Here is a 13,671-nt window from a genome sequence, read left to right as displayed (position 1 = left end):
ATCTCTTGGACGTTGAGACACAATAGAAGAACTGATGCTGCTATTTGGTCAGAAACTCAGAATAGCACACCCAACTCCAAAATGAGTGCAGTACAGAATGTAAATGTTTCACCATTGTTTCATCAGAGCCTTCTACGTCAACAACAGTGATAACCAATTATTTTCCCAACACTTGCTCCTCTAAGTCATTGAGACTTGTGGATGACCCATCATAAAAGTTTGACAACAGTGCCACAGGAATATGTAAACCAAACAAAATCTAAAAGTACTGATTCTAGTCAGGTACTGTTCAGCTCAGTTTTATTTGTGGATTTTCTTTCACTTAATTTCATCTTTCTAGAAGAGCTCCAATTAGTACATTTGTATCTTATTTTGGTGCAATTAATCAAGTGTAAACTGCCTGGATAAATCATAAAGCAAAGGGAAAATCAGCAGAAACAAAGATGTGTGGAAGAAGGAGCATGAATACACCAAAAACATTTTCTTATGAACTAAGCAGTTTGAAGGTGAAGTCTGCATCCCTATCTTAATGGATGTGCTGTATGTTTCTGATACCTTCACATCATCTACTGTATATTGCTACAGCGACTGAGTCTACAGGAATATCGGGGACTGACGATCACCCTGGTTGCTCAGTGTCTGTTGAGAATCATTTATTAGCTATATGCAGTATGTATTTGTCATTTTTCTAATTCCAGCCAGGAAATTATCCAACAAATCCAAGCTTATTGAAATGCACTGCTTCGCTACTAACAATGACAAAAAATTAGGAATAGTTTCATTTAGAGTTTGGCATGGATAATAATGCGTGCTTGAATTCTGTGATGGAATTGGATACCCAAGTGTACTTTACCCATACATCTGGACAGTGTTCTCCTACCCAATACTCATCACATTATTGAAAGTTAAGTTTAGCTGGGGTCACTGGAAGAGGCTCCAGTCCCAACCTACAGCAGCAGAAACTCTTGGTCTGTATCTAGATATTTTGAGTCTTGATAGAATAGATAATATTGTTAAATTTATTGCAGACATTCAAAAATCACTAAATTTGAAGAGAAAATCCTTCTTGTGACAGAAGGATGATTAATCAGTGGGAATAGATTTAAAATAATTGGGTAAATAAACATTGATGGCATTGGAATACCAGCATATTTGCAGGGCTATAATGACAGGGCAAGGAAGTGAGGCTAACTGGGTAGGCCAAAGAGCCAGCATAAACATGGATGAAAGTGGAAACAACGTAAAGAGAAATCATTGGGATGTTACATTTTATTAGATGAAGGGTTTTGAACTGATAACTTTTAACCCTCCTCATTTTCGCTAACGACTGTTACTAACATCCCTGAATATTATGGTTGTTCAAATAGTCAGTTCAGAAGGGCAGAATCAACAGATCCAATACAAAAACTCTGCACAAGTGTACAATCTTCAGTGGTTTCCATTTAATCACATTATCACAGGAGAATAAAACACAGGGGTACATCATGCATTATTCTGCTAATGGGCTTTTACATGTTGCCTGTAGTTTAAAAAAGTGCCTAGTACGAGATGATTAAATAGATAATGAGCTACAGATTTCTGGGGATGTGTTCTCCCTTTCCCCAAGTAAGCTGGGTGAAAATACAGCACTGCAGTCCATAGTGCCTTACAAACCTGCAGTGTCTTTCAGTAGCATGGGTCTGACCATTTCCAGCAAGTCTAGCTCAGGGTCCAGAGAACGACCAAGACCGTCCAAGGCTATAATGGCAAAGATCATGGAGGCAAAGCTACTTTCCACCTTAACCTAGTATTGATGGAAAAAAGAAATAAAGTCAGATTATGATCAATAATTTTTAAAAAAAAGAGTGCTTAGCTTGGATTTATTCTTTACCTTGTGCATGATAAGTGTTTCCAAGACTTTAGAAAGAAAGCCTGCAACATGGAGCTGAGAAGAGGGAAAACAAATTAAAACTAAATTAAACATTAAAAAATTAAAATGTAAGTGCAAGAAGATGGGTGGGTCCCTCCCTCACTAAACATTATAGCAGCTTTTATCTGGTATACTAAATCAAATATTACAATTTGTGGTGTCCAAGCCAAACCACATACCCAACTGAGTCACTTTGCTTTGCAAAATCGTTTATAAATCAGTTTAATTACAAATTAAGAAAACTATTTAACATCTGGAAAAAACTATACATTTTACAATTGGAATAGCTTACTCAAAAAGGGTGCATTAATTAGAGGATTATAAAGCTGACTCAATTTTAAAAATCTTCCTATTCACTCTTTAGTCTGCTATTACCTTTTCCAAGGACCCATTGTTCATCCCAGATTCCTGAACAAGTTTTTCTATTTCAGATTTAAATGGTTGCAGGTCTTGGCGTTCACTAGCTCTTGCCTGGGTCAGTAGCAAGTCTGCAATCTGCTTACCCTGAAAAGAAAACACAATTTGAAAGAGAAAACCAAATAATCAAACCAGCTTGATATACACTTAAAACCAAAAATATGAGAAGGCAAAGCATGCATTTAGTGGCTTCTTTGCATCATAAATTGAGAATGCTGAATGCTGCTTTGACACCTTTCCCCAAAGTACTCCTTCTATAAAACATTGAACATGTGGAGAACAAAAGATGGCTGAAAGATTGAAATTAGTTTCCTACTTCATTAAGAGCTTTTAAAGATTAAAGCACACATATCATAAACCACACCCACTATAACAGATCTTTCAGCAATTTTCGACTTGAAGTGTTAATCCTGTTTCTCTTTCCACAGATGCATGTCAGGCCTGAGATTTTCCAGCATTTTGCATTTTCTAACATCTGATTTTTCTCATTTTAGATTTATAAACTCAAAGTGACTAAATATTTAGTAGTGAAATGTAATAAGTGACTCATATCATTAAGTTGTTGAATGAGTGAGACTGAACCCATACAAGTGGAAATCCTTACTAATTCTGACAAAATTTAATATATATTAGCAACAAGAAGCTTTGAGTGAAAAGAAAAATCAATGTGATATTCAAGTCTCAACAAACAAAGAGCAAGTATTGCTATTTTCTATTAATTCTTGGGGCAGTAAAAATGTGATCTTTCAGCCTGATGAAAGTGAATGAATTTTATCTACGTGAAAGTAAATTATAAGTGATAATTGAGATTTGCATTTAAAAAGCAAGTTCGAAAATGAATATACAATCCTCTTGAGCCAAGCGATGTACATTGTCAGATCTCTTGTGTGCTCCTTTCATTTGAGGAAAAATATTTTCATGCACATACCTGTCCTTGAATTAAGGCAGTGAATACGGCTTTGAAATTGTGGAAGTCAGATGGCTGAAGTTCATTTACAATACCAGTATCCATCAAAATAAGCTTTATTGGACACTGGGAAGGACGAACGTTAACAATTAGCGTATCACACAAGTCTACAATGGTGGTCTTGTCGTCACTGTGCAGACTAAACTGATCTGCTCCCTGGATGAGAATATTTTTAGGATGAAGTTCTCCATGAACAAAGTTGTCCACAAATACCTGTAGAAAAAAAGATTAACAGTCAGTCATGTTACAGTATCAGGAAAGCTAGGACAAAAGGATTACTTTCTCATAAATCACAATCTCAGTGAATTCACAAGAGGAAAATCTGTTGCAATTTGAGTTGCAAACTGTATGTACAAAATTATTCCTATCAGAGGGTATTATAAACCCCTCACATCCCTTAACCAGGTCTTCCATGTTGTTATTGATCTTACCCGTCAGGTTCAGTTATTTACTTTCTCTCTTTCTTCGGCTGTCCATCGATTTTGATGTTGACTGATTGACTGCAAGGTTGTATGGAAGACCGGCAGTTGTCCATGCTACAAGTCTCCCCTCTCCACGCCACCAATGTTGTCTAAAGGAAGGGCACTAAGGCCGATACAGCTTGGGCACCGGTGTTGTCGCAGAGCAACGTGTGGTTAAGTGCCTTGCTCAAGGACACAACACACTGCCTCAGCTGAGGCTCGAACTAATGACCTTCAGATGACTAGACCAATGTCTTAGCCACTTGGCCACACACCAACACGTGCATGGCCAAGTGATCTGAAGGTCGTGAGTTTGAGCCCCAGCTGAGGCAGCGTGTTGTGTCCTTGAGCAAGGCACTTAACCACACATTGTTCCAGTCCATCCGACAAAATGCTGGGAGTTAAACCTCATGATAGACTGGCTTCCTATCTGGGGTGGGGGTGGGGGTGGGGGGGGGGAGACTCGTACTCTCAGTCACTTCATGCCATGGAAACCGGCAGAAGTTATTTACCTCTAAGTTTTCAATTCAATATTGACTTCATCATTTATTCCACATCATATTCACATTGCTCTGCTCTCTCCCCTATCTAATAGCCTTTCTGTCTCCCTAGCTCGTCCTTTCTTCTTCCCTCCCCTCCACACCAAGCTCAGGTAATTTTCTGCTCTTATCCCACCCATTCTCGTTATTCCACTTATTTGTTTCCTATATTTTTCCGCTTTTTCTCCTCACCCCCCCAACTTTTTCTCATTTCTATATTTTCTCATTTCTCATTCCCATTTTCCCACCACTCTAAATCCTTTGAAAACTGTTCTCTGTCCCCTTTCCATATCCCTTTTACCTCCTTCCTCTCCATCACTTTTTGTTCCTATTATCCCTCACTCGTGGCCTCCCTCCCTGTCCACTTCCAATTCAGCTCAGTACTTTACAGTGGAATTGAGTCCAGCCTCCAGTCCATATCCACAACTGTGTCCTTCCCGCTCCTATATAGTTCTGATAGATGACCTACAGACTTTTCTGTTTTAAAAGTTGTTCTGTTCTGGTGGTTCCCAGGAAGCAGTGACAAGCCAGCAGCCCAGTGGGAGCTGATGCTGTGGGGCTGCAGGGATACAAAGTACATGAGAGCTGGGCAGCCCTAACAGTGGGGCACATGTGGCTCATGTGTTGTGTACCAAGGCTAAAATGACAGACTAAGCAGCCAGAAAGTCATTTGCCAGGATGAAATTTCACTAAAGGTCTGAAATCTTTCATCCCTCTTAACTACAGGGGGGAAAAAAACCCTAACTGACTTTCAGACAATATCAGGATCCAGGTAAGAAATATTTCATCTGCCCTTATCATTCTACGGGCTAGGGTAAGAGGGGTAATTAGTCGAGGTGAAAAAGGTGGAGAATGATTGAATATCTGGCAGCAGCATAACCAAATGTTGGTGCTGATTCACAGCTCCAGTGACCTAGGCTCAGCCCTGACCTTGGGCTGCCTGTGTGGAAATCCACAGAGTCACTTTCACCCTATGACTCTGAAGGTTTCCCTGGGAGCAAGGTGCTGGTAGATTATTTAATCACAGTACATTCCCCTAATGTAGGTGGGGGAAACTGGAGAATTGGGAAAGTGAATGAGTTACAGGGAAATAAAAGGTAGTGATGAGAGCTGGCATAGATTTGATGGAATGAAATCCCAATATATGATTAAGTAGTCCAGCAGGACTTATCCATTAGGCTTCCTGGACAACATGGACCTGTCCTTAGAATGAATAAGCATTTTACATTACATTAAAATTTTGTGTTCAGAAAATATATTACTGGCTACTTTTAATAAATCCAAGAAAGTTTCTACAACATCTTTTCAACATCTGCTTTCTTGTACTATATGTAATGCAAAATAAAGTGTATTGTCATTATCTTTTGGCTCATGAACCAGCATTTTTCTGACTCTCCCATGCATATGGATTAATTTACAAATGGCAGACCATTATCTTCATAACACAATAGATTCTGCAGATGCTGGAAATCTTGAGCACCGCATACAAAATGCAGTAAGTCAGGCAGCATCTCAGGAAGGGAATAACCAGTTGATGTTTCATGCCAAGACCCTGAAATGTCAACATTTATCTATCTCCATATATGCTATCTGACTTGCAGAATTCCTCCAGCATTGTGTGCGGGTTGACCATCCTCTTCATCTTTTACGTACCACCTCTGTCACTGTTTCTTGCTTTTTTCCCCACATTTCACCATCATTTGCCCAAGGACACCAGCATCATTTTGATTTGTTAGAATTATATAGAATTTACCATCTTCAGCAACATCTCCAATCCTATTCTTGCCAACTTCTGCTTCAGTAAGTTAGGTACATCCTTTGTCAAATACATCGAAATGGGTTTACTCTCCTGAACACAAAGAGCACAGAAGAATTAGTGTCACCTTCCACAACACCATCCACTGGTATTCAAAACTATTTTCTTACAATGCTCATCCCCATTCTCTGGAATATTATTTTTACAATCATCCAATTTTGCTTTACAGTTGGGTAATTAACCAAAGCTATTATTACATAAAGTTCAATTATTCCAAGTGTAAGTATGGAAATTAGGACGAGACTCTGGCAACCATTCTTTCTGCTGGAAAAAGAATACTGCGAGCCTCCTGTTGCACGTTGCATCCAAGGTTTCTGCTTCCTGGATTTCAAAGCACTTTGTCCTGACCTTCCAATTGCACCTTGTGCTATAATTTCTCTATTCATACCTTTAGAATTCTCATTTTGCTGGGGCTCTATCCTTTGGCTGCCTACCCTATCTACAAACCCCATTTCCAGAAAAGTTGGGATATTTTCCAAAATGCAACAAAAACAAAAATCTGTGATATGTTAATTCACCTGAACCTTTATTTAACTGACAAAAGTACAAAGAAAAGATTTTCAATAGTTTTACTGACCAACTTGATTGTATTTTGCAAATATACTCAAATTTAGAATTTGATGGCTGCAACACACTCAACAAAAGTTGGGACAGAGGCATGTTTACCATTGTGTTACATCACCTTTCCTTTTAATAACATTTTTTAATAGTTTTGGAACTGAGGATACTAATTGTAGTAGATTTGCAATTGGAAATTTTGTCCATTCTTGCTTGATACAAGACTTCAGCTGCTCAACAGTCCATGGTCTCCGTTGTCTGATTCTCCTCTTCGTGATGCGCCATACATTTTCAATAGGAGATAGATCTGGACTGGAAGCAGGCCAGTCAAGCACACACACTCTGTGTCTACAAAGCCACGCTGTTGTAGTCTGTGCAGAATGTGGTCTGGCATTGTCCTGCTGAAATAAACATGGACGTCCCGGGAAGAGACGTTGCCTTGATGGCAACATATGTCTCTCTAAAATCCTAATATACGCCTCAGAGTCAATGGTACATTCACAAACATGCAACTCACCCATGCCGTGGGCACTGATGCACCCCCATACCATCACAGATGCTGGCTTTTGCACCTTTTGCTGATAACAATCAGGATGGTCATTTTCATCGAGAACTCGACGACCGTTTTTTCCAAAAACTAGCTGAAATGTGGACTCATCTGACCACAGCACATGGTTCCACAGTCTTTCGGTCCATCTGAGATGAGCTCGGGCCCAGAAAACTCGCCAGCGTTTCTGCATAGAGTTGATGTATGGCTTCCTTCTTGCGTAATACAGTTTCAAGTTGCACTTCTGGATGCAGCGACGGACTGTGTTAAGTGACAATGGTTTTCTGAAGTACTCCCGAGCCCAGGTGGCTATAATTGTCACAGTAGCATGATAGTTTCTTAGGCAGTGCTGCCTGAGGGCTCGAAGATCACGCAGATTCAACAGTGGTTTCCGACCTTGCCCTTTACACACTGAGATGTCTCTGAATTCTCTGAATCTTTTCACAATATTATGTACTGTAGATGTTGAAAGACCTAAATTCTCTGCAATCTTGAGTTGGGAAATGTTCCTTTTGAACTGACTAACAATTCCCTCACGAATTTTGGCACAAAGGGGTGAGCCACGACCCATCCTTGCTTGCAAAGACCGAGCCTTTGATGGACTCTACTTTTATACCCAGTCATGATACCTCACCTGCTACCAATTAGCTTGCTTAATGTGGAGTCTTCCAAACCGGTGTTACTTGAATATTCTGTGCACTTTTCAATCTTATTTTAACTCTGTCCCAACTTTTGTTGAGTGTGTTACAGCCATCAAATTCTAAATTTGTGTATATTTACAAAATACAATTAAGTTGGTCAGTAAAACTATTGAAAATCTTTTCTTTGTACTTTTGTCAGTTCAATAAAGGTTCACGTGAATTAACATATCACAGATTTTTGTTTTATTGCATTTTGGAAAATATCCCAACTTTTCTGGAAATGGGGTTTGTAGATCTTTCTATCACTTCAATGAACATTTCATTTTTCTACTCACTTCACTTATCTTGACCCAAATGCTTCTGAACTAGTAGTACACTCTTCACTAATATTATCATTAAGTTAGCTGACAGTGACAGCGTTTCTTGGCAAACAAAACTTCTACTTTGCAGAGGTTGAACAGCAACATTCTCCTAAATCCCCTGAAACAAGAAGCCATGATGAACATCAAGCTATTATTTCCACTAATCTAATTTTTTTCTCTCCATAACAAGGTCCCCTAACCCTGCAGAAACTTATTTTACCATTTTGTGCCCTTGGTGCACCCACCAATTCACATTTTTTAATGTCCACAGAACAGATTTTATCTATTAATTCTACACTTGCTGAATGATTCCCTCCTGTTACATGTTTCTTGTAACATACATTTCAATGTTTTCCATTTTCCTGGCACTGATAATGTTCCTTTTTACGTCAGATATCCATTCTAATTACATTTCCAGCTCCATTGATCCTTCCACATCTTTTATGAATAAAGCCAAAATGTATCTAGCACCACCTTTCTCTAGTTGGCTGAACTAGTCCCCATGTACAGCAACACTTTTTTTCTGGTTGTTGCGACTTCTAAAAAAGTTTTGCTACGGGAACCCATATGATGCCTAAGTAATGACAGACTTATAAAATACGTGGAATATATTCCAGTCCTATAGGTTCCTTATTCCATACCTGGAATTTCCCATGTATCTGGAACACTATCTAACTGGGAAAGGTCTATTCCCAATTCACTGGCTTTGCGCAATATAAGTAACCTACATTGACCCATGCTTTTCCTTCTTTTGTTCAACTCCACCTCCTAACACATTGCCAGCCAGGCACTACTTGCTCAGACTCCATCCAGCATTAAACATTTCAGCAATAAATTATGTTATGAATTTACCTCAAAGGTTTCGACCAGAACGGTTCTGGTGACAAATGGCCTGAGAGGTATGGGAAACCTGACAGATTCCATACCCAGAAAATTCTCTCGGAACCTCTCCATGACCTTGGCTTCATGTCGCAGATCAATCTGTAGAACAATGCCAGGACATGGTTTTAGTGTAAAGAAACTATCGTTTGTAACTATGCAGACATTCTTTACTGTTAAGAATATCAATAGATTATGAAAAATAACCTGATAAAGAAGATTAGACAAAAATTTTAAATTGACTGAAGGGAAATAATATGGAGGAATTTACCTAAGAGACCAGATCAGAAATTTTATTTGTGCTAGTAAACCTTCCAGTCTTTCTCAAATTATTATCTCCATTTTCATCATCCTCATTCAAATGAAACAAGCCATTTGGTAAAAAAAACACTAACTGGACAATTGAATTTTCCATTAGTTACTTAAAAATATGGAGTGTAACTACAAAAGAAAACAATGATGCAGTTTCTTGTATAAGGAAAATTGCTGTTTCATTCTCAATTAGCTTGATTGTTAATAGGTTTTTGATGCTACTCATTACTTTATTAAAATGGGTGGAAAAAAAATCAAGGTGGCAGTTCAAACCAAGTTCATTAAATGTAGTGATGTGACTGGTCTCTTTGAAATAGATATTTATTGATTTTGCCAATTTGAGCTTGCTAACTTGTCAAAACAATTTTTTTTTGATTGAGACTTCTGCTATGTTTGTTGTTTGATGATTTGGCACATTCATTACTGGGCAATGATCTAGAAGCCTTGGTTGGTATTGCTATCAATATGGTTACTTCTTGCCTAACCACGTTGATATACAATATTTTTAGTTCAATGTACTTTTAAAAAAATGTGATGTAACATTTGTTCATTCCATCCTAAAAGGCACTTGAAATGTAATGGTGGAAAAAATGTATCCTCGTTACAGATAACCCACGTGTTGGGTTAACGGAATCTTGTCCTTACAGAATACACAAAGAACTTTGAAAAAATAAAGTTCACTGACTAAATTTATGTGAAAAAAGCAAACAAATACATTTTTCAATGTTCTCTTCTTGCATACATGGATGACAAAGCTTTGTATTATGCAAAGTAGCTATATCGATCATATTCTATGAACACACACCCTCGTAATGCAGGGGTCACCTGTATTGGCTCTCCTCCCTCTCACCGCATGATGAAAAATGGCAACCTTTAAAAAATTCACGGTTAGACTATGTTCACTTGCATCCTCACTTGTTTCAACATGATCTCCTCAAATTCCTCCACCACCTCCATCAGCCTCAGCCACTTCAAGCCTGGCAGGAGATTGAGAATGCAGCTTGCGGCTTTCATCAGTTTCAGATCCATACTGATTTGATGTGCTATCCCTGGATGCATCACCTACAGACAGAAAAAAAATTGATGTGAACCACTGGGTTGGTTAGTGGGTCAGCACAATGTTTCACTTTACAACCAGTTGTTTATAATCAGGACTAAAATAATTTATTTCTGATAACTGTACCTGACATCAAGTAAAATTGGTCTGATGTTAATTAAATTCTTGATTCACAACTCATTGTAAAGAGAATTCAGTCTGTACCAGACAAAGGTTGCTATTGTGGGTGAGTATTATCTACTGGTTATTACTATGGGTTAGTATTATCTACTGGTTATTACATATTATCTAATGGTTATTACTGTGGGTTAGTATTATCTACTGGTTGCTTTGCTGGGATTGGCATTTGATCTGAAATCAACCAGTGAATTAGTGTAGCATCCACAGAAAAAGCAGGAGATCAGACAACATCTGTTAAAAGGAAAATAAAGATAAGATTCATTGGAATATCTGATGAAGAATCTAATATGTCACCTGTTTCTCTATTAATATAGCACTCTCTATTCATATTTCAAATCTCCCACATCTGAGTGTTTAAATTAATTTTATACCCATTCAGTTTCCTGCAAACAAATGTGGCAAGAAGCCATCAAATACGTGCCTGTTTTCATCTATTCAAACACAGCATACATACTGAGTTTCCATTATCTAACTCTTGGGAATAAAAAAAATAAACACATAAGAGAAATCCTAAACCTCAGAGGTTATTTGCACCCACTTACATTGCACACTGTAGACATTGTAATACCTTGATAGCCACTGGAATGAGATGCTGCTGCTCAGATGTTGAGTCAGGATGAAGCACTGCACTTCTATCTTCCAGCTCTGTAATTCCAATCACCCCCTCGGGCTCATTTTTGGTATCTGGAAAATCATCCTGCTTTTTAGCAAACATGAAACGAAATATTCCTCGAAGGCCAAAGACTTCCCATGCTTCAAACTGATCCTCTCTCTCAAAGCTTTCAACAAGCTTTTGAAATTCAGAGTTATTAATGTTCTTCGGGTCAGTATAAGCTCTATAAACCTGAGTGAAACAGCCTGATCCAATGGGTTCCTTATTTGTAATGTGAAATATGCTCCTCCAATCTTCCCCAAATGCTCGTTTCAAGCTATACTTGGTGTAGTTCCAGGGATGTGGTGTGACCTGCGGATGAAGCCTGGAGAACTTTTCACAGAACTCTACCGAGAAGAGATTCCTCCTGGTGCTGAACCACTGACCAAGTTTGATGAAAGTAGGACCAGCAGCCTCCGTGCATCGCAACAACACGTCATACCAGAGTGAAGCAAAACTGGATGACACAAAACAAATCGGATAGAGCAGAAACAAAGGTCCAAATCTCAGCAGCAGGATCACAGCTCTGACGCAAATATGGACAGTGAAGCGAAGCTTCCAGAATAAGCCTTTTAAAAGTAAGTGGGAAGACCCTCGCTTAGGATAGTGCGTCAGCTTTGCTTCTACTACTACTGCTTTCTGGGAGTTTGCAACTGATGAAACGCCAAGGCCTAGACAAGCAAGAGTAAGTCCAGGTATACTCTTCAACTTAAAAGACACTTTCGATGCAGAGTTACTTGACATTAAGACTGGGGTTCGAAAAATCACAGATCTACAAATCACAGGGCTGGCTTTGCAAGTCAGAAGAAAGGCAGCCATCCTGGCCAAGTTGTTGCTGTAGCCTGACCAAAATCACAAAGTCTGGACATCCAATAAGCAGGTTTTCATGTACTGTACCGAGTTTCCGAAAGGTCACCTGAAGCTTTGCCGATTGTCATTTCACCTTGCAACCCTGAAATATGCGTACGAAGACCATCAGACTGAAGACTGAATTTTTCCAGCGGCCAATCCCCTCATTCCCAGGAGACACAAAAGAAAATTCGCGCAATCGTGAAAGCCCGGGGATGGGTCCTGGTAATAATTCACCTGCATGAATTAAGCTCTGAGACTGCCGTGGGTAGAGGCTGAACGATGCCACTGTGAGACCTCCATCATTGTTCTGTGCCACGGCCAGGCCGGCTGCCTCGGCTCCTCGACTTAGATGCACCGCCTCTCCCCCGTTACCTACGAAATAATAATTTGATTATCCTCATTCACAACCGACACAAGTCTTCCCGCCTTGTCGCTCTTCAATACAAACCTCACCAGTGATGCAGAGCACGGAGATGCCGACAGAAAACACCCAGCACTCCCAGCGACTCTGCCCACTGCCCCGTCCTCCCCTCCTGTTGGTGATTGTTATTCCTTCCTTGCCCCCAATTGGTGCTGGGTTCAGCGCTCCGCCTCATTCTATTGGCCCCAGTGTTCCTGCTTCCTCCAATTAGGGACAAGCTCCGTCTCCGCCTCGTCCTATTGGTGCTGTGGAGAGGTTTAAGGCATTCCGCGGGAAGTAGATTGGCTCAATTGCGAAGAGTGATCAAAGTTTACCGGCTCTGCAGTATGGGGCAGATTTGGCCACTGTCCCTCGACCCTGGGGTCTGTTAAGGTACAAGTTGCGATATCTTTTGTTTCGAACAGATTATCGACGGCTGTATTATTAAAGTGCATCATCGGTTTGTGAATACTTCGGAGTTTACTAACGCGAAACTTTATGGTAGCGTCATCTGAGGCTCCGTGTATTAGAGAACAATTTCTGGAATTTTAGTACAAATTACTTATCATATTTATGTAAAAAATATCAAGCATTTTGAAAATAAAAGCGGGAAAGAAGCAGCTGTTGTACTAGAAAGATGAAGAGCTGTTTGTTAAATTGGCCGCATTTGCTGCATCGGGTGAGGAACAGGTGGTGAGGGAGATTCTCGGTGACATCTGGATCAAACATCGGACGCGATCAGCGCAGAGATTTGCAACCACTGATTTTCTAAAGGCATGCTCAGCAAGTCTGAATTTCATAAAGTTCAGTTGGCTGCTGTTTTAGGAATTTTTTGTGAGACTAGTATAGGATCCAGTTAGTCATTTGACGAAGAAATGGCATTGGATAATATTTTTACTGCAAAAAGCTGAATTAGACTACGTACACATCTCCCGTGTTCATTTCAGTCAAAGGATAAGATTGGACGAAGATGGGGAGACAATAGGAAAACGAAAGCTGGATGGGGGAAGGGAGGTGATTGGTGTAGTAGGCCGTGAATTTATAATTTTAGCTGATTTCCCCCTCCCAGGAAAGCTACCAAAAATGCCCCTCCCGCAAACAATGCACTATCGTACCCCCTCA

At 39.6% G+C, this 13,671-nt stretch overlaps 2 protein-coding genes across 4 annotated transcripts in view; one reads left to right on the top strand and one right to left on the bottom strand.

Annotated features, from left to right (window-relative positions):
* Positions 1-283: 283 nt before the first annotated feature.
* adck2 (aarF domain containing kinase 2) lies at positions 284-12,675 on the bottom strand. 3 transcript variants are annotated; one of them, XM_073059337.1, is made up of 9 exons: positions 12,603-12,675; positions 11,214-12,521; positions 10,324-10,470; positions 9,070-9,198; positions 6,047-6,142; positions 3,255-3,506; positions 2,285-2,413; positions 1,871-1,924; positions 284-1,783 (listed from the first exon to the last, which is right to left on the bottom strand). In XM_073059337.1, exons 2-9 carry the CDS (start codon positions 12,114-12,116, stop codon positions 1,646-1,648), a joined length of 1,848 nt encoding a protein of 615 aa, XP_072915438.1. In that variant the 5' UTR covers positions 12,117-12,521; positions 12,603-12,675; the 3' UTR covers positions 284-1,645. The 3 variants fall into 3 exon arrangements, with proteins under 3 accessions (XP_072915438.1, XP_072915439.1, XP_072915440.1); XM_073059338.1 differs by having other exon boundaries at positions 11,214-12,249; positions 12,384-12,671; XM_073059339.1 differs by having other exon boundaries at positions 12,598-12,616.
* Positions 12,676-12,865: 190 nt separating this feature from the next.
* The window catches only part of LOC140734798 (DENN domain-containing protein 2A), a 119,733-nt gene continuing 118,927 nt past the window's right edge, over positions 12,866-13,671 (top strand). Inside the window, exon 1 of the mRNA XM_073059330.1 lies at positions 12,866-12,942. The gene's annotated coding sequence lies outside the window, so the exon portion shown is untranslated. The remainder of the gene's footprint in view (positions 12,943-13,671) is intronic.

The sequence above is a fragment of the Hemitrygon akajei genome, chromosome 10 (genome assembly GCF_048418815.1).
Source record: "Hemitrygon akajei chromosome 10, sHemAka1.3, whole genome shotgun sequence".
NCBI lineage: Eukaryota > Metazoa > Chordata > Chondrichthyes > Myliobatiformes > Dasyatidae > Hemitrygon > Hemitrygon akajei.
The sequence above is the reverse complement of the archived record's forward strand: the minus strand, read 5'-3'. Positions and strand labels throughout refer to the sequence as shown.

Bases quoted from the DNA above. Each gene is read 5' to 3' on its own strand.
- adck2 (XM_073059337.1), bottom strand. From the start codon at position 12,116: ATGGCTGCCTTTCTTCTGACTTGCAAAGCCAGCCCTGTGATTTGTAGA. The intron at 6,143-9,069 runs GTAAATTCATAA...CTTTGTGTTCAG, and splicing joins TTCTGGTCGAAACCTTTGAG to GAGAGTAAACCCATTTCGAT. The intron at 2,414-3,254 runs GTATGTGCATGA...TTTTCTTTTCAG, and splicing joins CTGCCTTAATTCAAGGACAG to GGTAAGCAGATTGCAGACTT.